General features: G+C 50.0%; 1 protein-coding gene across 7 annotated transcripts in view; it reads right to left on the bottom strand.

Moving 5' to 3' along the window:
- The window catches only part of Crhr1 (corticotropin releasing hormone receptor 1), a 45,061-nt gene extending 40,639 nt beyond the window's left edge, over positions 1 to 4,422 (bottom strand). For 4 of the 7 annotated variants that reach the window (XR_001779869.2, XR_001779870.2, XR_001779871.2 and 1 more), the window contains exon 1: positions 1,781 to 4,422. Coding sequence is in view for 2 of the 7 variants with exons in the window: in NM_007762.5 (NP_031788.1) it covers positions 1,781 to 1,813 (33 nt within the window). In the remaining 5 variants the exon portion in view is untranslated. The remainder of the gene's footprint in view (positions 1 to 1,780) is intronic. The other 3 variants (NM_001313929.1, NM_007762.5, NM_001313928.1) reach the window with 1 other exon arrangement.
- Positions 4,423 to 26,373: the final 21,951 nt, after the last annotated feature.

Genomic DNA, 26,373 nt, shown 5'->3' with positions numbered 1-26,373 from the left:
GAATTTAACAAAACAGAGTCTTAGGCTTGGAGTACTGGGTTTGAAATCTGTGTGCAGGCGCTAAGGGCACGGTCAGGCTTGCTGACTGACAAGCTCATGGTGCCGCTTTCTGAACAAGTAGGCTCAATCCTCTATGCCTAGGATATAATTCTTACTTCTTGGACTATTATGACGACTACATGACTTAATATTTATAAAGCAACGAGACTAACACTGGGAAATGTGTACAGACCACACAAATATCACAGTCACCGACTCTCACTCCCCATTTCCTGGGCACACGCTGAATGTATCATGTAAGACAAGTCCCCCAACTCCCACTAGCCAGTAGGAACAAGAGGAAAAAAAAGTACCTTTTATCTTAAGAAACTGTGAACATGCCAAACAGGTCATTTCACACGGTTCTAAGAATGGCCTCAGAAAGAACCTTCATTGATTTCCATGTAAACTTGAAAAAAAAAATATCCACAGCCCAAATTTTTGAATTTGCTTAAGAGGCTTCATTTTTAACCCCTGTGAATTTAGATCAAGGCTCAGTACACAGGAATCCTTGGGAAAAGACCTCCATTGCTGCTTATCTATACAACCTCCAAGAGTCTCCCTAACTTCTTTGTAGAAGACTTTGGTCACCCCAAAAATAATCTCTGGCTCCAGCCCTTAGGTTCACTGAGACTCCCTTAGATTTGAAGACAACCTTTGAGTATGTGGAGAGGGGGGACATTTTAAACGCGTGGTGGTTTAACTCAAATGCTTTTCGAACAAGTAAAAGCAGTCGGCTTAATAACTGACGGAAAAATCAAAGCCAGTCAATTCGCACTGCTCCTCCCAACCACTTAGATCTTTTGAACGCAATCGCCTTTCCTGGCCACAGTTAACCCGGTGCTTCGGCTTGTGGTTCAGGAGGTCCATGTCAGCCCTGAGCGGTCCGGAGACCCAGGCATGGCAATTGGGGCTGCCGGGCGGCAGCGCCAGGCCCACTCACCTTCTCCAGCACCAGGGCTGAGGTGCTGGTACCCAGTGAGCGCGCGCGCTCCGGGACGCGCCGGCGAAGTGGCGCCTGTCCTTAGGCTGCGGGCCTGGCTGCGAAGCACCTAGCTCTTCCCGGGCTCTGTCCACCCCCGCGCAGCCCCAGATCGCCCCCAACTTTAGCCAGTAGGCACTGTAAACGCCTTCTGAAGACTTTCTGAAACTCCGCTTCTCCAGCCCGGTGGCAGGAGCGAGCCCAGTGAGAGAATGCGTTGCGCTCCGGGGGGCTGTGGCACCCCGGAGGATCGGCCGGACACTGGGGTGCGCGCACCATCGCCTCTCAGAGATGCTAAGTCGATGAAGGGCCGCGACTCGCGGGCCGCATCTATCTCCGGAATCTGAAGCTTTCTACGGAGGAAAACCGGCAGGAAAGAGCGCCTGAGACCGGGACAGGGCCGGCTCGGAGGGTGTCCAGCAGGGACAGGATCCCATCCAGAGCCTTAAGGGGGATGGCGCTTCGGCCCCAAAGATTGCAGCGATTCTTCGCGCAAAGCCGGTTCTTCGAGTGGGCGGACCCCCTCCTCCTCTGGCGCCGCAGCGGTTTCACCATCACCCATTCTTTTTCCACCAGAGTTGTCCCTCTGTCTCCGAAGCCCGGCTTTAGAGGTCCAGGTAGAGGACGTCAGGTTGAACCCCAACCTCCCGGGTGGCGCCGGGTTCCCCGATCCTCTCCTCCGGCACCCCTGCCCACGCCTGTCCCGCGCTCGTTCGGCCCGGAGCGCCTCTGATTACCCGGAGGTCGGTCCTCTCTTACCTTCACGAGCCGGAGCTGCGGGCGCTGTCCCATCCTCGGGCTCGCTCTGTCAGCGTCCTGGATGCCAGGATCGCTCCGACATCCCAGAGCGAAGAGCGGGCGGCTGCGGTCTCCGTTGGGCGGCCAGTCTCCCGGGTCGCTGAGCTGCTCCCAGGCGCCCGGCTTCGCACCCTCCCGCCCCGCCCCACCGGCAGGCTCTGGCTCGCCCTGCGCGAGCAAGTCTGGTCGCCTTCTCCCCACTCAGCTGGGCCCACAGCTACCTCTCTCCTGCCTGGATCCCGCCTAGCCCGGTCGCCTCCCCCACGGTCCGCCTGCCTCTCGCCTCTGCTCCCCGCCCCCTCGCCTCGTGTCCCCTCCTCTTTCTCCCTCCGCTCCCCTCCTGTCCCTCCTCCGCTCCTCGCCCCTCCGCTGGCTGCAGGCTCCGGTCTCCTCGGTCCACTGCCCAACCCCGGCCCGGATCCCCGCACCCTGGCCGTGCTGAACCCCCTCTCCCCGCACCCCGGCTTGCGGCAGTGCGCGGGGCGCACAGGCGGCGGCGGCTGCCACCGCAGCTAGGGAAAAACCGGGGATCCGGGAGGCGGCTGCTGGAGAGCAGGCAGCCTTTCTTCTCTAGCCTCCTGTGAGGCTGGATGTCCGGACCAAAAGAGTCCGGGGGATCCCGGGGTACTTGTGGGGCTCGGGGGGCGGGATTTAGAAGGCTAGTAGGCGCTGGGGAATAGGGCGATTTCCACAAAACTCAGCCTGCGTGGAAAAAGAAGCTGAGAACTACATTTGGGTGGTTCCCGCCCTGCAGCCATCCAGGAGGTTCACCTCCGCCCCCAATTTAGTGGGGAGGGGAGGCCGGGCCCGAATCCCCCTCCCGATCCGCGCGCCTTTGGCCTAAACACACCTAGGATGTGCTGGGACACTGATGCTCTGCGGCGGGAACCCTTCCTTTTTGAATCCTTCGTTCGTTCGTTCACTCATTCATTCATTCGTTTTTGGAACTGAACGTCTGTCTTTTTGGTCCAGGCCCCAAGATAAGTGGTGACAGCGGACTGGGCACCTAGTCTGTAAGGAGGGGAAAGCAGGGCGCGCATTGCGCCGCAACGCTGTGGACGCAGCTGGGAATCCAGCCCGAAGGGCGTGGAGGGGGCCACAGCGCCCCCTCTTGGCCAAGCTCTCGGGGCTGGAGCGGGCTGTCCCGCCAGACCTCCGGGTCTTCGTCTAGGTTGGCTTTCTAATTCCACTTCCAGCCTTAAAACCAGCTCTCGCCACCTTCAGGCCAGTTAGGTGGATTGTTCTTTTGATTTCCTTCCCCCATCCCCCTTTCCTTCCCCAGCGAGAGATAGAGAAGGAGAAAAGGAGTGTCGGGGTAGAAACATCTTCACCTCTCAGGTCCGGGTCTCCATCTTGAGTACACAGAAGCACAAAGAGAGAGGCAAGGTCCTAGTGGGGGAACCAGCTTATTTTAAAATGTAGCGGAGCTTGGCGACTCTGGACACTACTTTGTGCAACTCCCCTTCCTTACATTGTGTTCTCAGCACACTGGACAAGATCCACAGCTTAGAGGCCCAGGCAATAGTCATTTTGGAGCTGGAGTTGCTGTAGGTCATGTGACAGTTTACTAGTGAGGAAACTGAGGCACAGGGGAGCGTGGATTGTCCAAATCCCCACAGTTGGCACCCTCCTTCCTAATTCCCAACTCAGTGTCCCTGGCGGTCTTGGCTCGGATGGGGTAGGGGTGCAGAGTCGGGCGGATCATTGATTAAACCCACTGGTCACATTGGCTTAGCCATTGTGCATGCACAGTTCAGTGAAGCAAAGTCCTGAAGTCTTCAGTTCAAAGCAGTGACTCACATCAGTCAGCCCCAGAGAGATGGATGTCTGGACATACTAACCAGACTGCCGACTTAGAGTACCCGCTGTTACCAGCAAAAGGGAAATGCAGAGTGACCAGGTAGCCTACTAGTCAGGCAGATGGGGCTGGAGTCTAGGCTCTTCCAGGTTCAAACTGAAGAGCTCTAGAAAATGATTTAGCGGGGGCCTCAATATTCGTGCTTATTAAACAGACACAGGAAGGCGCACCTCCTAGGGTTGTTCGTGAGGAAGTGCTTGGCGTAGTGTCTGATATGTAGTTCCTCTCATGGTCATCATCAAGATAGAGTGGGCCCGGTGTTCTTCCAGGAAATCCTTGGCAGGAAATAAATTCTTGAGAAGGGCCCTGGAACCCTGGACTGAGGGATGGGAGGAGGGAGGGGAGGGGAGGCTAGCTGGTCCCCAGGGCCAAATCTCAGTCCTGGCCTTGGAGCACAGTCCCTGGAGGAAGGACAGCCCCAGGGCTGCCCTTCTCTGGATTCTGATTCCTGGGGCTCAGTAAGCAGCAGATTTTGGCTCTGAGCTCACCCTCCTCCCCTTGACATGATCTTTAAATATGCTAATGCCATCAGTTCACAGAAATCGCCTCTGGTTCTTCTGGCTCTGAGCCTCCTCCCTGAAGTGTCTCCAGCCAGTCCAGCTGTGTCCAACACAGTCACCCTGGTTGTGTTAATTCCCTGACCTAACTAACCTCTGTCAGGACCCCAGGCTGAAGCCGGGGCTTGGGTTTCATGCCAGGATCCAACTTGTTCTGAGAGCCACAGTTCAATAGTTCACAGTATCCCCTTGTATTTGTCTGGAAACTGCAAACCTTTTACTTTCCAAAGCTTGGCTCTGCTCTGCTCTGTAGCAGCTCTATGTCTGCCATCATCCCGTCCCCACAGCCTGATGTTCAGGGCATGTCCTACAGTCTCACCACACTCTTCCCAGAGGAGCCTTCTTTCCCCAGATGGAGACTTCCCACACTCTCTTTCTATCCCCCCCACCCTCCTTGCCCTCTGTTCAGTCTAGGTCCAAGCAGGAATCAGCTTTCTCTCCAGTAACACTTCCAAAGAAAGGAGCAGCATACGTAACCCAAACAGTCTTCTAGATATCAGATAGATGTAAAGTCGGTGTGTGTGTGTGTGTGTGTGTGTGTGTGTGTGTGTGTGTGTGTGACACTCCTCTCAGATTACCTGTGACTAAGAACCAGGCCTAATATTTATTGCAGCAGGGTCTCAGTAGCCCAGGCTCTCCTGGAATTTCCCTCTCTATCCCAGACTGACCTCTAACTCATGACAATTTTCTTTCTTCAATCTCCCAAGTGCTGAAATTACAGGCACGCTCCATCAAACCTAGCTATTTTTAATGTTCTAATTGGTCACAGGTGACGCTATTGCAAATACAATGGGAATAAGTGACTAGGAAGTGAAATTAAAAATAAAAATAAAGGCACAATTAAAGCCCGAGAGGATCCAGTAGACCCACACAACTCTACCAGGTTGCTTTGACATGCTTGGATGCTTATTCTCTGTTTTCCGCTAAGCTTGTCACACCTTGGCAACACAGTTGGCAGACCCACATCAGTGTATAGATCATACTTGCCGTAGCCCCAGTCTCAAGGATGGAGCCAGGGAAGTAGCCTTGCAGAGAGAGCTGTCTTTAAAAATCCCAGGGACACTGGGAGACAGTGTTAGTTATTCCACTTAATCAACAAACATTTAATGAGCAGCAACTATATGCCAGTCACCGTGGGATGCCAACGCTAATAATGATTAATGTGCCAGGGTCCTAGTCCTCAAGGTGTTCACAGCTTGGAGTGGGATACAGACACTCGAATAAATTATTAAAAGCTAGCAAAATTGGGTCAACAATAGGCAGGGCACACTATGGCCACAGAGGCAGGAATATTAATCCTTCCTGGCCAATAGGGAAGAGTCTATAGAGGAGGCAAGGCTTTTGCAGGATCTGGAGGGAGGGAGGGAGGGAGGGAGGAAGGGAGGAAGGGAGGGAGGGATGTATCTGTTCAGTACCATATGCCCCTTGCTCTCAGTAAATACAGTGTGTAAAGTGCTTTATGTGCAATGCCATCTCTCCCTCTCCTCCCTCCCCCACCTCTCTCTTTCATCAGGGTTTTTGTTTGCTTGTTTTGTTGTTTTTTTTCTTTCAGGATCTGTGTAGCCCTGGCTGTCCTGAAACTTGCTCTGTAGACCAGGCTGGCCTTGAACTCAGAGATCCACCTGCCTCTGCCTCCCAGGTGCTGAGGTTAAAGGTGCTTACCACCACCCAGCCATTTAAATTATTATTTTTTTTAACATTGTATTGATTATTACTCTGTGTGAGTGGAGGCACACACTCATGCTCCGGCCTGTGTGTGGAAGTCAGAGGACAACTCTCAGAAGTCACTTCTCAATTTCCACACTTAAAAATTAAAACAATTATTAAAAAATATTAGCCAGATAGTGGACTAGCACTCGGAAGGCAGAGGCAGGTGGCTCTCTGTAAATTTCAGGCCAGCCTGGTCTACAGAGTGAGTTCCAGGTCAGCCAGGGCTATACAGAGAAACCCTATCTTGAAAAACAAATGAACAAATTATTATTATTTATTGAGTGTGAGCATACATGCTATGACATCCACGTGGAGCTCAGAGGACAACTTTATAATGTTATTTCTCTCCTTTCACCTTTACGTGGGTTTCCAGGGATTTAAATCAGGCCACCAGTCTAAGACTTGAATAGTATGCATCTTTATGTGCTGAGCCAGGTCAAAAGCCCTTGATCCCATTTTTGAGGCAGGGTCTCTTGAAGTCCTGCTTGTGCTGCGTCCATTCCAGGCTCGCTGCCCCTTGAGCTTCCGGGGAGCTCTCTCTCTCCCATCTTGCTGTAGGATCATGTACCACTGCATCTGGATCTTATGTGGATTCCAGGGATGGAACTCAGGTCATCAGACTTGTGTGGACTTGTGTGCACTTTTACCTGCTGAGCCATTTCCTTTGCTTTTTCCCTTTTCTTTGGAGAGAGATTATTATATAGCCCAGATTGGCCTTCAACTCACCAAATAGCCAAGGACGATTTGACCTTCTAATTTTCCTGCCTCCTCGCCTCAAGGTCTGGGACTAACAGGAATGTGTCACCATGCCTGCTTTCTGAAGTGCTTCGGATGAACCCCAAGGCTTCCGGCAACTGTTTTACCAACTAAGCCACGCCCCCGGCCCAGCTGCTATTTTTATTATTAAATATTATAAACGGCCATCACTAATATTATCACTCTAGAGATGTAACCAACACTGCCCTTAATTTTGGGGTGGGGTTCTGGTGTCACACTAGTGGAGGAGGACAACCTGGATTTGGTCTTATTGCCTTTGTCAGAGGACAGAGTTTTCTGGGAGAGATGGATTGTGGGAAGAGAATGTGGTCAGGCAATGGTGGCAAGAGAGGGAGACGATTCTCTTAGAGACCAAGCCTGGGCACAGGAAGCTAGTAGGAGCAGGGGAAGACTGGAGAAAGGGCTGATCTCTCCCGATTGCTCTTTTAGAACTACAGCTGCTGACGATGATGCCTTTGGGAAGGCTGCTTTCAGGGCTCCACTTTCCCACAAACGTTCCTCATTGAATCCTGGCAACAGCTTTGTGATAGGGGTCTTGGTAACCTTCTATAGAGGGAAAGTCTCTCGGAGGCCTGACATCCATGCTCACACAGATGGCTAGACACAGGCAGTCCCACATCCTTGGATGTTTCCAGCGCCCCATGGAAAGATGGTTTGAACCTGGTCCTCTAGGGAGTTGCACTGTGCTTTAGAGGGGTTTTCAGTTCCAGAAAAGTGAGACCTTGCGATGAGACAACTATGGATGGGGCTTGGCAGTGACACAGTGAAGGAGAATTCTTGTGGCTCTTCCTTGCCTTGCAGGTGTGAGCTTGCATCTATCAAGGGCACCAGGTACACTTATCTGTGGCACAATTACCATATATTTGCATTTATTAAGCAGGGACAAGAAGGCCATTGACATTTATTGGTTGGTTCTTTTTATTAACATTTTTAAAATAACTTTATTATTTAAAAACATGCAAATAAATTGTAAAATTTTTGTAAAATAATTGTAGAAGTTCATTGAGTTACATAGATTTGAGGTCTGGTTAATTTTGGTATATGATTTTTTTTGTTGTTTATCTATAATATTTACTTGGTTCTTCTGAAAGAAAACTTTTTTCTTTCAAGACACCGTTTCTCTGTGTAACAGCCATAGCTGTCCTAGAACCCTCTTGTAGATCCTTCTGGCCTCTAACTCACAGAGGTACCTAAGCCGCCTCTGCCTATTGAGTGCTGGGATTAAGGCATGCACCACCATGTCTGGCTCCGCAACAAAACTTTTTAAAGGTGCATGGAAATAAGAGGGTTTGCACAAATGGAAAGGTATCTTTAAAAATTCTGGAAGTGGAGCAATTTTTTTTAAAGGCAGGGTACATACTCACTTCTCTCTATAGAGAAATTATCTCCCTCTAGAGGCCTAAGCCAGAGCCAATAGACCAGGAATCCTTTTGTGTCCAGTCCAGAAGAGTCTTTGGCACTGTCTAAAAACAATTTTGGTTGCCATGGTTGGGAAAGTTGTTGCTGGTATCCAGAAGTCTAGGGATTCTGTAGGGATATCCTACAAAGTATAAAACGGTGCACCCCAAAACAAAGTGCTACCTGGCTCAAAACACCCACAGGACATCTGTGCCAGTCAGTAGTACTGTGGCAGACTCGGCACTCCAGGAAACTAGGGTCCAAACCTAGATGTCCCATTCTGCATGGGAATCACAGAGGGGCCACCTTCTCTTCTCTGAACAATGTCACCTCTAGCACAGACTGCCCAGTTCTGTTCCTAGCACCCACACTGGACAGCTCATAGACACCTGTAATTTCAGTTTCAGGGGATTCTGATGCCCTCTTTTGGCCTCTGTGTGCATTTGTGAGTGCACGCCGGGGTGTGTGTGTGTGTGTGTGTGTGTGTGTGTGTGTGTGTGTGTGCGCCTGTCTTTTGGAGATACAAACTGAGATATTTACAGATGAAATGTCACAATGTCCTAGATTTGTGCTTAGTGATACGGGAAGAGATGGAGTGGGTCAGGATCCCACTGAAACCAGATTCCGTTGTTAGCAGTTAATCTGAGTGGTGGTCACATGACCGTTTAGGGTCACATTGAGCTTATCTATCATGAGGGGTTCCATGCAGCTCTGTGGTGGAGCCTGTGCTTAGCAGGCGTGAGACCCCAGTTTCAATCCCCAAACACCAGAACAGCCAGCTATAAAGCTCAGAGCATATAGGAACTGCAGGGACACTTAGGGAATTAATAGACTGTGGTTTCCAGACCATTTCCAGTGAACTCTAGTTCCCAAAGAGAGGCCTCCAGGAACGATGCTGGGGGGTGGGGGTGCTGAGCTAGTGAGATTTCCTTCTCCTCCTCTTCCTCCCCCTCCTCTTCCTCCTCCCCTTCCTCCTCCTCCTCCTCCACATCCTCCTCCTCCTCCTCTCCTTTCTATATAGCCCACACAGACCTCAAACTCACAATCCCCCTTCTTCATCCTCCTGATTGGGATTAGAGAGGAGTAAGATAACTCCATGTCAGGGTGCACTTTTTGTTTCTGAGACAGGGTCACATGTAGCATAGACGAGCCTTGAACTTGCAAAGTCGCTGAGGATGACCTTGAACTTCTGTCCTTTCTGCCTTTATCTCCCAAATGTAGGGGTGACAGGTGTGCACTGCCATGCCCAGTCTATGTGGTGCTAGGGTTGAAGCTAGGACTTCCTTCGTGGTAGGCAAGTGCTCTACCAACTGAACTACATGACTGGCCTTTTTTGACACAGGCATTTATTTTGCCCAGGCTCTCTTGAATGTGCTAAATAGCCTAGACTGGCCTTGAACTCCTGCTTCTCCTACATCTACTTCCAGAGAGCACCACTATACCAGGTGAAACCATTGTTGTTATTATTATTGTTGTTGTTATTGTTTTGCTTTGATTTCAAGATAGGGTTTCTCTGGTAGTCTTGGCTGCCCTGGAATTCATTCTGTAGACCAAGCTGACCTCGAAATCAAAGTTATCCTCCTGCCTCTGCCTCCTGAGTGCTGGGATTAAAGGTGTGTCCCCAGCCTGAAACCGGGTCTTAGATAGTGGTGTTCTGCAGGAGCTCTCATGCTGGCAGAGGGTTCTACCTAGGGGATGAAGGGTTTCCAGTTGTATTAGAAGACACAGTAGGCTCGGCTGAGGCTTCAGCTCTTAGCCTCCTGCATACAGTACGATGACATACTGGCTTCCTCCAGCAAGGATGCTGCCCATGGTCCTTGTAAGACTAAGGACCTGTGGTCTAAGTGCAGTGGGGGCCTGGATGGGCTGTGCCATCTCTGCTCCAAGTTGGCTGAGAACACACTGCCTCTCCCTCTGACCACCCATTGCTTGATTTCTGAAGCTGGGTCTGTGGCACTGAGCCAGTCTGGGCTTTGCTGCCTGCCATGTGGCCAGGCCCCAGCAGCTCATCTGGACAGAGGCCAATGCCTCCCAGCCACACCTGAGCCAGAGAAGCAGTGAGCGAGCAGGGTCCAGCCAAAGGCCACACAGCCGCAGCACATTCTGGGAGGGACATCCTGTTTCCCTCTTTCTTTTTGCCAGGTCTCTCCTGTGTGATGGGCTTGCCTGAGATTATACCCGTATGTAGTCAGATGAAGGTGGTGATCAGGGCTGAAGACATTAGGTCCCATCTGCAGGCTAAATGCATAAGGGATTGCTGAGACACGTGGCAGAGGAAACTGTCACATTGTAGTAGAGGTCTATGGCTAGAAATCTGGCTGGGCTGAGCGCACAAAGGAGACAAGCACCGGTTAATAGTAAAGAAGGACCAATGTCATGCAGTGAATCTTCTGTTTGCCCTCTGTAATTTTAATTTTTTCAGTCCTTATTTATTTATTAATTATATGTAATACACTGTAGCTGTCTTCAGACACACCAGAAGAGGGCATCAGATTTCATTACGGATGGTTACGAGCCACCATGTGGTTGCTGGGATTTGAACTCAGGACCTTTGGAAGAGCAGTCGGCGCTCTTAACCGCTGAGCCATCTCACCAGCCCCAGTCCTTATTTTTAATGATGGTTCTTAAACATTTTAACCTCCCTTGTGCCCACCACCCACCAGAGGTAGTGGATAAGAAAGGATATGGGGGGGGGGGGTGAACCTATTTAGAAAGGTCCTTTGGAGTACCTTCCATCTGTCTTGTCAGGAAATCGGCAGTTCAGTTCACAGTTAGCAGGCAGCGGCAGCTCCATCCGCTCTCAAACACCTCACAGAGACACCAGCAGTCCAGTTCAGTAGAGTTGGGTTAGCTACCATGGTGACATGACCTAGCAGAGACAGCCAGGCCTCAGCCTCAGCTAGAGTCGGCAGAAGGGACCTGGGGGGACACCAGGAGAAGTTCTCAGCTGAGCCTTTCTGAGAAACAGGGAAGCAAAGATCAGCACAACTGTGAGATCCACAAGTGTTACACAGCTAGCTGTACCAGCAAGCCAAGCTCTGTCTCTGTCACTCCGTGGAGTCCCATTTATACCCTCCACGCATCACGTGACCTCCACGTGCCTTGCCTCAGCATGTGCATCCAATCAGCCTTAAAAGGAAGCAGCAACAATGGCAGCACGTCACCAGAAGCTTCCACAGGCGTTTCTCTCTATGGCATCCCGACAAATGCAGCTCAACTACGCAACATAAGGTGGACCAATACATACGTGTCATTAGCAAAGAACATGTGTCCTTTCACATGCTTGCTTTAGCAAAACATCCTCTCTCCTGTGTCTGCTTCAGCAAAACGTTCCTTCACAAGTCCACCTTAGTCTTCCACCTGTGTCCACTTTAATGAAACATTCCTTCACGTGTTTGCCCCTGGCAAAATACCATCCAACCGGCTTTCCAAAGAACCCTCAAGTTTCCACTCCAGCCCCTCCATCTTTCTAGTCTTCCCCATCTGCACTGTTCCAGGCCTGGAGGAAGTAACTCTCACCCATAGGCACAGTTCTCTTCCCGATTCACAACAGGTTTAGCCAACAGGAAGCAGCTCTGCCTGGGGACGGCAGATGGCTGGGATTTATCCTACCAAGTCTCCAGCTGTAAGTCAGCCACGGCTAGCCGCGGTTCTCGGCTGAGTGTCTCTCCTGGTGGTTTTGAGTTGAGTGCCTCCAAGCCCAAGACTTTTCCTGTAGCCCACTCACTGTCTGATGAAAAATCCTCCACTACTCTGAGACAGCCAGGCTGATCCCTTCCAAAGCCATGACCTGCCAGCCAATTCTTTCGTGTACTGGTGCCCACCTTATGTAAGGGTTGTCTCCCTGAACCTGCCTTTCACCCTGGCCCAGCCATCTTGTTATGTGACCTTGGGAAAGTCACATTTGTCTCGGGATCTGTCCGGGACATGGTCATGGTGACAAGAGGTACCTTGGCTGGCTTCTCTTGTCCCTCTTAGATTTTCTCTGAGTAAATAACATGAGAGTGCACCTCATTCCTCCTTGCATTCTGTGCAGCACCGAGGGGAGGCCTCTGCAGCGAGGATGGAGAGGTGGAGGGGCGGCTGGTGGGTGGATGATAAATCTCCCTGCAGGGACAGAGGCAATTCATCCCCTGCCTCTGAGATGATCGAAATATCTCCTGGGAACTTGCCACCGCCTCTGCCCACTTCCTGGTTAATCCAGCATGTTCTCATTTGTAACCTGCTCTCCTGGGCAGACTACTCTCTCTTGAATAAGCCGTGACAGTCACACTTTAAAGGAATGGCACGGATCACTGACCACAGTTGCCCCAGGGTGGGTATCAGCTTTGGGGATTGGGGAAACCAAAGTTTTTATAGGATTCCTGTTTGTTCTCTCATATTCTTATTTAAACTGGAAGCTACTTTTATGATATATAAGATCTGGGGCATGGGTCAGTAGTAGCGCACTGGCCTAAGAGGTGTGAGGACCTGGGTTCAAGGCCCATGACAGAAGGTAAAATGTCTGCTGGGTGTGGTGGTCCATGCCTGTCAGTGTAGCACTTACGAGGCAGAGGTGGGAGGACCCCTAGGTTTGATGCCAGATTAGGTGACAATAAACCAACCAAGAAAAACAAGGGGGCAGAACGAAGGTGAGGGAATGCTGGGAAATGCTGTCCTCTGGATGGATGGTGTGGATGTTTCACTCACTAGCACACAGCAGCTGTGATCAGCTGTAAGTCAGCATTACAGCAGGAATGGGGAGCACGGTACTCCACCCCCACCTGCCGAGGAGCTATTGGCAGTTAATGGCTGCTGGAGTAGAGGAAGATAGAGGAGTGGGAGTAGGAGAGGCAAGGGGAGGGGGAGAGTTTTCTTCAGTACTGTAGCCACCTGTAAGTTTTCCCTGTGTTTTAGGAAATAACTTCACTCATTCATCTCACCAGGGGCTAGGGTGGGGTACAGGGAGTAGGAGGGGGGCTCATTGAGAAGAAAGAGGAGCCCAGAGGGAGTGGAAGGAGGATAGAGAGGATTGTGTGTGTGTGTGTGTGTGTGTGTGTGCATTATCAAACACATTATATAAATGTATGAAATTGCCACAAGGATAAATAAAAAATGTTCAAAACAAGATAGAAAAGGTAGTGTGTCTTTTGATGGGGTTGGGGAGTCATACATAGAAGACCATTGATTGTGCTACTTCTAAGGACCAAACTGGGTAGCTGAGGGCTGGGGCAGGGGTGGGTAGGTGAGAGCTGGGGCAGGGGTGGGTAGCTGGGGGCTGGGGCAGGGGTGGATAGCTGAGGGCTGGGGCAGGGGTGGATAGCTGAGGGCTGGGGCAGTGGTGGGTAGCTGAGGGCTGGGGCAGGGGTGGGTAGCTGAGGGCTGGGGCAGGGATGGGTAAACTGAGAGCTGAGGCAGAGATGGGGAGTTGAGGGCTGGGGCAGGGGTGCAGAGCAGGAAAGAGACTCATTAGCTAGTCCTTTCATTGTCTTTGGGATTTTGTACCAAATTCCTCAGTCATTTTTTAAAGTACACATTTAAAAACTCATACATGGCCAGGCATAGCGGCATATGCCTTGAATCCCAGTATTTGGGAGGCAGAGGCAGGCAAATCTCTGCATTTGAGGCCAGCCTGGTCTACAAGGTGAGTTCCAGGACTGCTAGAGCTACATAGTAAGACCTTGTCTCAAAGCCAAAACAAAAGCTTTAGAAACTTATGTATGTGTGTGCAGATCTGTGACATTATTATTTATTATTATTATTATTATTACTATTATTTTGGGTTGAGGACTGAACCAGGACTTTACACTTTCTCAGCAAGTGCTCTCCCTAGGCCTTAACATTTCCCTCTGTGCTGAATCACCAAACTCCGTAAGACTCACTTCACTCTCCTGATGACTCCAGGCAAGGAGCCGTATGCACAGATCCCTACTAGCTTTGTGACTCTGTAACCATGTGACGCTGAACCCCAAACTGATTTCTGGGTGTCCTGCTTCACCAGGTGGGCAGGTTATAGTTGGAGGAAAGGAGATGATGCCCAGAAACCGGAAGTGGGGTACGCACTGTCTGATGGGGGGTAGTTGGCTGCTTGTGACTGGCTGAGATCCTGCTTGATGGAACCAGCTACGATTTGTACATCAAATTGGGTTGTAGTTGGTTATGGGCAGAGAAACCCTGTAAGACAACTTAAGTGTGTGGGGGCAGCTTTAGACTGAACTTTTTTGTTACTCATTAAATTTATTAAACGCAATGTAGTGGGCTGAAGAGGTGACTCAGCAGTTAAGAGCACTTACTTGTAGTGAGAATTCTGTTTTTTTTTTTTAAACAAACACAGACATGCTATAGGAATATGTCTTTTGTTTTACTCCCAGGTGTGGGGATGTGGGGCTGCTTTACAGCGGCTGACTATGATTTGTCTCGTGCTCTAGCAGGGGTGTGATTTTGACAGCTGTAGATAGTTTCTGCAAGTGTGTGATTCTGTTCCCCGCCCCCCCCCCAGAAGATATGTAAATGCTAGATCCCTGATAGAGGGAGCTGGTTAGCTGATTGTTAGTTGTTTGTGGTTTGTTGTAGTTTATTAAGTAGTCATGTGTGAAGAAACAGAAAGAAGAAATTAGATATCCTGATGGTGAAGATCAAACTTGCCCCAAGAAACTCAACACCCTTTATCGGCAGATCAGCAGGAAGAAGTCTAATGATACAGTTGCCCCTTTTCCTATCCCTGACTTTATTTGGTGGTCTCTCCCTCTCCTCCTCCCCCTCCCTCTTCCCCTCCCCCCTCCCTCTATTCTTCCCCCATCTCCTATCTAGTGTTAGGGGGTAAGAAGACTGAAAGAAGAGAGATGGAAGAAAAGGGAACCCACAAAGTAGCCAAACGTCTGACAATGCTTATTGTTCTTGCAGAGGACCTGAGTTTGATTCCCAGCACCCACGTGATGACACAGGAGCATCTGTAACCCCAATTCTAGGGGATCTGATGCCCACTCTGGCTTTCTCAGGCAACAAGCACTCTCTTGTGGTGCACATACACACATGCAGGCGCACACACACACACACACACACAAAGAAATAAAGAAATCTTTAAAAAACAAAACAAAATTAACTTTCTGCTAAGGTAATGCCATTACCGTTGTAACCCCGCTGTTCAGATGAGAAAGTGTGCTTGTAACAGGCCCCCAGATCTTAACAATTGACTCCATGATGAAAGTTCCCAGCAGGAATGGCCAGAGAGTTACAGCTCTCTGAGAGGAAGCCAAAGCAAGGCGTACTGCTGGGCCTCTTCTGCAGCATCTGCTCCCCAAGTTTCGGTGGAGGGCAGCTGGGGTCAAGGTCGAGGCCACTGAGGAGTAAATGGCTGCAGTCAAGCTCGCTCACCTGGCTGTTTGGGCTGGATGAGGTCCAGAGAAGAAAGTTTTGGGAGAGAAATTCTTCCCTGGAGTGTTACAGCTCAATAAGAGAGGCACTCTCAGATGATCTTTGGTGAAATGATTCATGCACTTTATTCCTTGTGGATAGAACCTTATAAACATTTGGGCATGGGCTGGGATCTAGAGGCAGACGCTTTCTACTGGCCTGGTCTGAGATGTTAGGGATGCCTCATCTGCATGAGGAAGAACTTCAGGTGTTGTCCCCATGGAGTGTCATGGTCATGTGTCCCAGGACAGGAACCTGTTTGGGAGTAGATTTAAATGCCTATTATGAGAATTGCTGGCGTTCCTGAGTCCACTCAACCTTACCAGGTTTTCTGTCTGGTGGCACGGTCCACTGTCCCACAGTAGACAGCACCACCTGCCAAAATGAAAACAAAGACCTAATCCATCAAAGTCCGTAGTTCTGAGAAAGTCTCTAAGTATACCAACCTTGCATTTTAGCTTCTGTAGTTCTGCTTCTGGCTAACTGTTCTTGTTAGTAGAAGCATGAAAACCCAGAACATGGATTTTGCACTTAAAAGCTCACTCCGAGAAAAAGCTCAGGGCTACACTGTGATCCAGAACACCAGTGTAGTCACTGGCTAACTAACGAAGACTTTCTACTGGCTTCTAGCCCTGTCCAAGCAGTCTTTCCTGGTGACTGTCCACAGCATGCTCACAGAGAAAAGCTTGCCCAAGGCTTCTTAGAAGAGAGGGTGTGGCTCAGACTCACATCGGGTTTCTGTTTCAGAAGCAGGCTGCATGCAGACAGAGCCTAGTTTAGCCCCATCTACTCCCATTTCGGAAAAACAAATTGGCATGTTGATATATGACTCAGTCTCTGGAAGGTTTGTTTACTGTCAGTCAGATGCCTACTGGAGACAGATGACGTGTCCTCAATGCACAAAGCAGAGGTTGAGATCCAGGGCCAAGGAAAAGTCCATCAAACCAGACAGGAGTGGTTGCCCCAGCAACACTTGTACACTGTACTCCCTCAACCTCACGGCTGGAGTGATCTCTCTTAAACCTTGAATCTGCTTCCCAGCTGGGTCTGTGAACTTCTTCGCACTAAGCTGTAGGGCTGTCTCACGGCCACTAGCCAGTGCTTCTTTCTTGGTGGAATTCAATCACTTGTTCAACAAGCACTCAGAATCTGCAAGCCAAACTCCATATCTTCCCTGGCCCATTAGGGAATGTGATTTTTTTTTAAGACAGGGTTTCCCTGTGTACCCCTGTCTGTCCTGGAACTCGCTCTGTAGATCAGGTTGACCTTGAACTCACATAGATCCAGCATTTCCCAAGTGCTGGGATTAAAGGTGGTGACACCACTACCCAGTGCGAATGCGCTTTTATGGCTCCCTGGTTAACTGTTCACACCCATTTCCCACAGGGATCCCACCACAGAGTAATTTCTGTGGGTGGCAAAGTTCCTGGTCCCCAGATGTGTATGGAACCTGGGCCTTGGTGGATGGAGGACTAGGTGGGTGGGTAGCACTGCCTCTGATTGGACCTGGGTAGATCAGTTCCTGCAACTCATTCAGCTCCATGTAACAGTACTGGGCCTCATGATCCCCAGCCTCTCATGTCCCCAGAGAAGAACAGCAGCTGCTCTGGTCCCCTAGGAGCTGGCACATGGAGTCAGCCTCCCTGACACCTCTGGTCACCATGCTACTACCTCTGTAGCGTCCCCTTCCTCTTTGGGTAGGCTCCGCCATGATGTGAAGTTGCAATTGCCAAACCTGGAAAACCTAGTCCCACTCCAGAGCTGAAGGCCGTGACTACAACCTTAGGGGATGAACCCCAAAGGTTCAAAGCCCTCATTGGCTCCCAAAGCATGTTATCACTGTTCAGTCTGTTGGGATGGGCACCTACTGTAGGCAAGGCTTGGGGCAGGGAGGAGACAACCTTGCCATGGTAGAAGAAAACAGGGCCAGGCTGGCCTTGAACTTGTGAAACTGAGGATGGCCTTGAACCCCTGATCTTTCTGCTTTAGGGGCTGGGATTGCAGGCAGGAATCACTAAGTGCAGTTTATGCAGTGCTGGGAATCAAACTTAGGATGCTACTGGGTAAATATATTACAAACTGAGCTGCATCCCCAATCTGGAATTCCTTTCTTTTGTTTTTAACTTAAAAATTACATTATTTGTTTGTTTGTTTGAGTGGTGTGTGTGTGTGTGTGTGTGTGTTTGCACTCATGTCCCAACACTATTGTGGAAGTCAGAGGACAACTTGAAGAGTCTGTTTTTTTCTTCAACCTTGTGGATTCTGGGTACTGAGCTCAGGCAGGCTTGGTAGCAAGTACCTTTACTTGCTGAGTCATCTTGCAGCCTCACTTACCCACAGCCCAGGGTTTCTCGATCTGTGCCAAAGCTGAGGGTGCTGGGGACTGGCTGTACCTCTGTAGGCCAGTCTCTACCTCTCGATGGCCTTTGACCTTTCACTTTGCCACTCAAAGGTTGAACGATGACATCAGAGCTTTCCACACTGCTTTGTGCAACCCACCATCAGATAGATAAACAACAGAGGGAGTCAGAATCAGTATCAGAGAGAGCCAGAAGCCAACACACACCAGCTTCATACGTGGTGGGTGACTGTCACTTAACCTGCTTCCAAGAGGGGTGTCTGTGCACATGTGTGTGCATGTATGTTTGTACACATGACTGTGGTAAGTACATGTGTCTGTTCACATTTTACATGAATGTGTCTCTCTGCAAGTGCACTGGCTCACTATACATAGTGGGCTCCTTACTGTATCATACATGAAATATTTGGGGGGAAATGCTGGTTATAAATACTATGAGGTGCTTATTAATAAGTGTTTTGTTTGTTTGAGACAGTCTCACTCTGTAGCCCTGGCTGGCCTAGCACTCATTTTATAGCCAGGGTTAGCCTTGAACTCAGAGCAGATTCTCCTGTCTCAACCTACCTTAGATTCGTGAACCACCATATGCCCTCTGAGGCCCTTCTGGCTCTAATACTGAAAGGTCTCACATGCCCCTAGAAAAGGGACAGACTCCTGAGACATGGGATGGGGTGTTGCCATCTGTACCTTTGAAGGTGATTGTGGTTTCCTCCAATGGAGATCAGTAGTTAGAACCAGAGGGGAGATGGGAAACAGGGTTCCAGACTGGGGGACACAATGGACAAAGGCACAAAGGCCCAGAGTGGAGCATCCTTGCTCTATGTGGGGAGTCAACGAGAGGGGTGACTGGACCAGGCTCAGCATAGAAAGGGGAGCTGAGCAGGGAGGGTGTGCTTGAAAGATGGCTCAGTGGGTAAGATCACTTGTTGGGTAATATGAGGACCTGGCTTTGGACGGCATCACCCATGAAAACAAAAACAAAAACTGGGTGTGGCCATAAGCACCTTTAACCATGTGTGCTATGGTGGACAGAGGCAGGAGGATCCCTGGGGCTTGCTGGCCATCAGTGCAGCTTCAGGCCCACGGAGGGACCCTGTCTTAGGGGAAGAAGGCAGAGAGTGACAGAACAGGACACCTGATGCCCTCTTCTGGCCCCTACTTGTGATAGGAATATTTACCTATATGCACAGGCACATATGCCACACAGACACATCCATCTTACACACACAACTTAAAAAGGAAGGTTGGCATTGGCTGAGGGCACAGCTCATAGAGACCCTTGGCCTCCACTTAAGAGCTTTCCCCAGGGTTTGTGGGAACTCAGGAAAAGCTTTAAATATCTAACCGTCCTAGGAGGAACTAGGACTCTGTGCCCCTACTCCTTCCAGAAAGGATGTTTAGACTTGCTTGTACTGATAAAACATGCAAATGACTGTTGTACAAGGTGGTAGCTGTGATGGCATGTGGTCCTTAAGGCAGGAAAGAATTTGGGCACTTCTAAGGCAGGGAAGGCTTCAAAGTGGCTGTCAGTGTTGTGAGAAAATTGGGGACAGAATACAGGCAATGACTGGAGCCCCAATATCTGGGAATCCAAGCTCCAAAAAGATCATCCTCTCCTTCTTTCCTCCCAAGGGAACTGGCCCATGTGACACCATGAGTCTTGGAGAAGGTGACCATTTGCATTAGAGTCACTGAGCTCAAGGCAGGTCACATCAGGTCCTCTCTTGATGCTCTCTCTGTTCCCCGGGATGGATGCAGGAAAGCCTGAACTCTGGGTCGTTGCCACCCCTCTCTTCCCCCCTCCCCTGCCAGAGATCACAGGCCGGGGAGGGAGAGGTGACACCACAGGGCAACTATTTTCAGTTCCCAAGCATTAAGCTAGTTTGCCACTGTATGCTGTATATCCGAACACTGAGCGACAGGCGCGCTGAATGCAGGGTCTAATTGCGGAGTCCTTGTAAAATGCAACTTGTCAACCCAGCCCGCCCTGGGCGCCATCTCCTGTCAGAGGAATCAGAACTGTTTCAGCTCTCTTGGGCTCCTCTAGTGCAGGGGAAGGGAGTCTTGGTGAAGGGCTACGCTGAGGCCTAGGACCCTGGACAGCTCCCAGCTGGCCTTGCACCAGGAGCTAGATGGAAGGCTGGTGGTGATTGGACTAGGGGTACTGTGGGAGGGACCTGGGCGGTGTGACTCTAGTTTGACCTCCTTTGAGTTAGCAGCTCTGGAAAGCACTCCTTGGGGTATGTGCAGACAGCTCAGCCCATGCTCCAGTCTTTGAACGGAGGCTATGACTTGGGTTATAACATGAGGGTTTTCATCCAGCTGGAAGGAGGACTTTATTGACAAGGGGATTCTGGGAAAGGAGGGAGGCTGGAGGCAGCGGCAGGGGTGGGAGGAGTGGGGATTGGGGTGGGCAATGTTTCATTTCAAAGGTGCTTATTTTTTTCTACTCAAAGAGGAGGTAGGCCCAAGACAGTGTGGCACCCTTGGGGTTCACCTCTATCCTCTGTGGGCAGAACCTCTGACCTCATTGCATGGATGAAGAAACTGAGGCTCAGGTTAAAACCCTGGATGTGGGAAGGTCAGAGCTTAAATCAAACGACCTACCCACCTACCCTGTCTAAGTCCAGCGCTCTGCTCACCACGCTAAGATCTCAGCGGCTGAGAAGGGCTCAAGTCCCCTGTGCCAGACAGCCAGGCACGGAGGAAAGCGTTTCAGGGCCTGTGTCAGACCCAGAGAAACAGAGTATAAGGTCAGGTTGGCTGAGCACCTGCAAATCCTAGAAGTAGGAGGGTCAGGAGTTCAAGGTCATCCTAGGCTACAGGAGAAATTTAAGGTCAGCCTGACTCAGCTTCTCTGTACTAGTTAGTTTTATTATCAACTCAACACAAACCAGAGACACCTGAGAAGAGGGGGCCTCAGTGAGGATTTGCCTCCATCGGATAGGCCCATGGGCATGTCTGTGGGGGCATTTTTTTTTCTGTCTTTTTTTTTTTTTAAAGGAGATATATTTTATTTTATGTATATGCATGAGTGCCTGTGTATTACATAGGAGCACCACATATGGGCATCTGGTGCCTGCAAGGAAGAAGAAAAGGCTGGATCCCTTGGATCTGGAGTTCCAGATGGCTGTGAGCCTCTGCGTGCATGCTGGTAACCACACTCAGGCCCTCTGCAAGAGCGGCAAAGGATCTTAAGCACCGAACCGCTTCTGCAGCCCAGTGGGAGCATTGTTTTTTATTGGTCACTGATGTGTGAAGGTCCACCCTACTGTGAGCAGTGCTATCTCTGTGCTGTGGACTGCGTAAGAGAGGTAGCTGAATGAGCCAGGGGAGCAAGCCAGTGAGTAGCATGACTCCATGGTTTCTGCTTCAGCGTCCGGCCTCGAGCTCCTGCCTTGGCTTCGCTCACTGATGGAATACAGCCCATAAGCTGAAACAAACCCTTTTCTTCTCAAGTCTCTTTTGATCACAGCCACGGAAAAACTAGGATGCCCACCCATGGAGCACTCACCCGGAGAGAGGCCACTTGGCTATTTGTCCAGCCTCTGCAGCATCCTGTGCTTACCAAAGATTGCACCTGGTATTTCTTGTGGCAGAAAGAGGGAGCTGAGCCCTGCTAGGTGTCCACTTCAGGTCTCTGAACCGGCTACTGTTTTTATTTAGAAACCCATGTGCTTATCCAAACATGCTTGTGTGGATAAGAAATTGGAACCAAGGTTGCTGGTACCGGCTGTTGAACTGGCTTTCTGAAGACAAGCACAAGATAGGTTGACCGTCCTGCATTCCCCAGGCACATGGCTGCTCTGTGTTGTTTTTAACTCATGCATATTTTATGATGCATATCTGTAATGGCTATTCCTGGTTGCTAACTTGACTATATCTGGAAGAAACTCCAATCCAGAATTGGAGGGCACACCTGTGATCCAGATTTTGAGGCTGGAAGACACAAGTTTCTAACCTGGATCTTGGCATGGAGATCTTGAGGTATAGTGGCTGTGAGAAGCTTAGGCTGAGGCTAGGGAATATATGCCTTTAATCCCAGAAGATTGAGGCAAGGAGATCTCTGAGTTCAAGGTCAGCCTGGGACAAAGCAAGTTTTAGATCCAGGCAGAGTGGCACACCTTAATCTGGGCCACACCTTCAGCTGGAGGCCTACATGAGGACATTGGAAGAAGGACGATTCACTCTTCAACTGCTTGCACTTATATTCCAGCACATCTGTTGGAACCTACTTTGACAGAAGACCAACTTAAAAGAACTAGCCTCATGGGACTGAGCAACTACTAGATCCTTGGACTTCCGATCCACAGCTGCCCATTGTTAGGTTAGTTGGACTACAGACTGTAAATCATCACAATAAATTCCCTCAACATAGACTTTCCATAAGTTCTAGAGGACCCTGCCTAATGCAATATCAAAAGCTCACACCTCATATAAATGGCAAAAGGTGTCCAGGAGAAATCCTGACACCCACAGCTGTCCCTGTCCCCAGCAGTTGCTCGACCAGGGTTTCTTGGTGCATTCCTGGTGCTGCTCCTGACCTCAGCACTGTGGCTGGTCACCCTTTGGTTTTAAACCGCCACATACTTCTGTACCAGAGCTTTCACCACTGTGTTGTAGAGATTTCTGCTACTCAGCCTGTAGCAAGCCTCTCTGTCCACTCCTTTCCCATGGCTGGATAACAGTCCACCCGTGAGATGAACCATAATCCAGTTACCTCATCCTTGGTGATGGGCACCTAGTTATTTCTAATTTTTTTGTGCTTTAAATTTTTAAAAATTTATTTACTTATGTATTTAGTGACAGAGTCGTTGGCCGTGAACTTGCTATTGTCATTTAGGTTGACCTTGGACTCCTGACTCTCCACACCGAGCTGGCACCAATCATTATTGCTTGAAAGCAGAGTCACAGTGAATGAGCTTGTTCACAGACCGTTGGATGCATGAATGGACGCGAGATAAATTCCTGGAGCACAAGAGCTGGTCTGAGGCCACGTTCATGCAGGATGTTAGTGCTTGGTGCCAGATCTTCCTCCGGGTGTTGCAATCTTAGGCAGTTTTCTCCAGCACCCTCCCCCTCCTGGAAAGATTCGATGAGAGGTAGTTTGTTAGCGAGAAGTGTTTCTACATGTCCTGTGGAGGGTCAGGACGTGAAAGGTGAACCACGCCAGTGTCTCTGTGCTTGACTACAATTAATTCTCTAGGAATGCAGTGAGCACTGGGCTAAGAGCGATACAGTTAGGGGCACCTGTGGCCCACACCTAGCTGCTGGTAGCTATTTTATCTTCCTTCCTGGTCCCCTGTCTCATGCTAGAACCCAACAGACTGACACGAGCCTGAGGGGTACCTCCTAGCTTTTCACAGAGGCACGTGTGGGGAATGGGAGCCTATGCTCTCCCGTGGTGCCACCCTGGGCCCACTCCACCTTCCAGGCAGCCATGCTAAGTGTACCCATTCCACAGTGGTGTGTGTGGCTAGTGTAAGATCCTTCCCACGTGTCTAATGAGGACACAGAGGTCCTGATTTTCCTCCTGGACCTATGGCTTCTCTTCCTCCCTCCCTTCTTTCTCTCTACATTTGCCTGCCTCTCTGTGCCCCATCTCCACAACATGCCTATCAGTGCAGTATTCTGACACCTCTCTCTCTCTCTCTCTCTCCCTCTCTCTCTCCCTCTCTCTCTATCTCTCTCTCTCTCTATCCCTCTTTTCTCTCTCTCTCTCCCCCCCCTCTCTCTTTCTCTCTCCCTCTTCTCTCTCTCTCTATCCCTGCGCTTGGGTGAGGCTGTGACCTGTACTGGGCAGTTTCATTGACTAAAACCACAAAGAAAGTGGTCTTTTTAAAGAGAGACATAATATGTTTTGTCTCCACGTATGTATGTGTACTACATGTGCCCACAGCCATCAGAAGAAGGTGCTGGCTCCCCTGGAGCTGGAGCCACCACGTGGGTACAGGGAATTGAACTCAAATCATCTGCAAGAACAACCAGTGCTTTTTTTTACCTACTGAGACAATGTCTGTAGCTCCAAGAAAGCGGTCTTATCAGAAATCATTTTACTCATGAGAAACCCAGGGCTCAGAGAAGTCACTGGAGAGCCCAGGACACATAGCAGCAAGCAGAGACCAGAGAATGGTGATTCTGAGTGCCCCTTGACAGCTTGGCCCTGGGAGAATAACAGCAAATTCGGGAGTCAAGAGTGTCTTGGGAGAAGGTATTCTGTCTGGGGCTGGGGGTGGGGAGCGGCTGAGCACAGTGAATGGCCAGCCAGGTGATGTTGGGGCACACCTTTAATTCTAGCACTCAGGAGGAACAGACAGGCTTATTTCTGAGTTTGAGGCTAGCCTGGTCTACAGAGCAAGTTCCAGGACAGCCAAGGCTACACAGAGAAACCCTGTCTCAGAAAAAAAAAAAATGCTGTTGGCCAGAGGAAAGGGCTGGCTGGCTTCCCAGAAGGGACATGTGGAAGATTCCATCCATGACAAGGTTCATAGCTGAGGTGCTAGGAAGCCAGAGCCACTTGCAAGGCATCACAGCTTCCCTGATTGATCTGCCGTAGGTTCTGGGATGGGTATTGATTTTCTTTTAATACAAGAGTTTTGAAAAGGAAAAACAAGAAGCTTTGCCTGCAGAGACAGGATTTGGCAGACAATGGCTTGGTTTGGGGACACACTGTCTTAGAGAAGAGGGCTCAGGAGGGTGCTATGGGTGGGTCTCAGGGTGACCATCAAGCACCAGGTACCTGTCTCTGTGCTCTCTCTTACTGGGGTTAGAGTCCTGGGTCAGCATGCCTAACCTTTCCTTTGGTGCTGCGGATTTGAACTTAGGTCCTCTTGCTGGCATGCCAAGCCCCACCCCGTTTTTGTTTTAAATGAGTTTATGATGTTTGTATTAGGCTGTATTCATAAATAGTTGTAATGGATCATGGGTTAGATGCCGTGACTTAAAATGTCTGATCTGTAGGCAGAGCTGGAGAATGCTATGGCTTGATTATTGTGAGGTGTTCTTGCAAAGGTTCCTGTGTTGGGAGCTTGGTCTCCAGTATGGAGATGAGAGCAAGGTATCTCCAAGGTAGGGCCTAGTGGAAGGTTTTCAGGCCAGGTTCTTAAGGCGGGTGGGGGACTACCTCAAGCTGGCATCTAGGGGTGGGTCTCCTCAGAGTCACCCTGACTGCTTCCTGCTTGGCAATTTCGTCACTGGTTCCCACAAATGCTTCAGCTGCTGCCATCAGTTATGATGAGTCCCCACAGAAATGAGGTGCACATGGGCACCTCACCCCTGAACCCAGGACGGTGAGCTCAGTAAACCCCCTCCTAAGCAGCCTGCCTCAGGTATCGCACCGCAATAATGCAAAACTAACGGTGATGCTCTCTTTCCCCAGAACCTGTGATAAAGCCTGGCTTAACTCGATTCCGCTTTCTCCCTCAGTCTCTCCAGAAATCCTCCAGTTATTAAAATCCACAGTTCTGGGTCTATCCGCTGTCTTATCTGTTTGCAATTTTTCTTTCTTCTCTCTCTTTCCAAAGGGCTTTCCACGGTACTGTGCTAAACTGAGCTGCTGGGAATTAATTATCCTGGAAGGCTTGCATTCGAGTGTATATACATCCTCCTGCCCAAGCAGTACTGTTTGGTGTGGCCTAAAGCCCTTCTGTCTCCGTTTCCAGCCTCTGCATCTTTCCAGCTCTTTCTCCCTAGGAAGATGTTGGGCTTTTGGTGGCAAGCAGGGGGCTCTCATGTACTAGCCTCCCGTTCTCTCTGTAGCCAGGGATGACCTTGAATTTCGGGTCTTCCTGGCTGTCTCCCGAGTGCTGTGATTACAGGTGTAGACCATGTTGGCTGGTCTGGTGGACGTTGACAATCAGAAGCTACCTGGGAAAGCCATCATCCTGGGTCTGGTATTTTTGGCAGGGCTGGTAGAATGTTGGAGCCCACTCACAATGCTAACACTCTGGAGGTGAAGGCAGGTGGATCTAACGTTCAAGGTTGTCCTTAGCGACACAAGAAGTCGAAGGGCAGCCTGGGACTTGTAAGTCCCTGTCAACAAAACAAAACAAAACAAAACAAAATTTAAGCCATTTATCAAGAATCACTTTCAGGCCCCCAGGCAATGGCTTCTTATGAAACAAGCCCCAGACCCTTTAGGCAGAGTGGGCCCTTCTGTCTCCTACCTCCTTGCATAACCAGCCACTCGGGTCAGCCTCACCATTTCCCTGTCTCTGACACCCCTCACCACGAGGCCATTTTCACAGCTCAGAACAATGTCTCCTCCTATGCATGGTTTGTACCCCATGAGGCAGTCAAAAGTGTGGACTGTGGACCACATGACTGCCAGGCCAGCTCTGCTCACTGCTGAGCTGTGTGGCCTCAGTGAAGTCGCCCATGAGCCCCACTTTCCCTGAAAAGGGCATGATAATAACCACACACCACATTACAGGGAAGCTGTGAGCAGTGACCGTGAGTCCAGGGAACTGGTTTGCTGTGAGGCAAGGGCGTGCTAAGTAGCTGA

This window comes from Mus musculus, chromosome 11, assembly GCF_000001635.26.
Source record: "Mus musculus strain C57BL/6J chromosome 11, GRCm38.p6 C57BL/6J".
Classification (NCBI taxonomy): Eukaryota; Metazoa; Chordata; class Mammalia; order Rodentia; family Muridae; genus Mus; species Mus musculus.
This window is presented reverse-complemented; position numbering and strand designations above follow the sequence as displayed.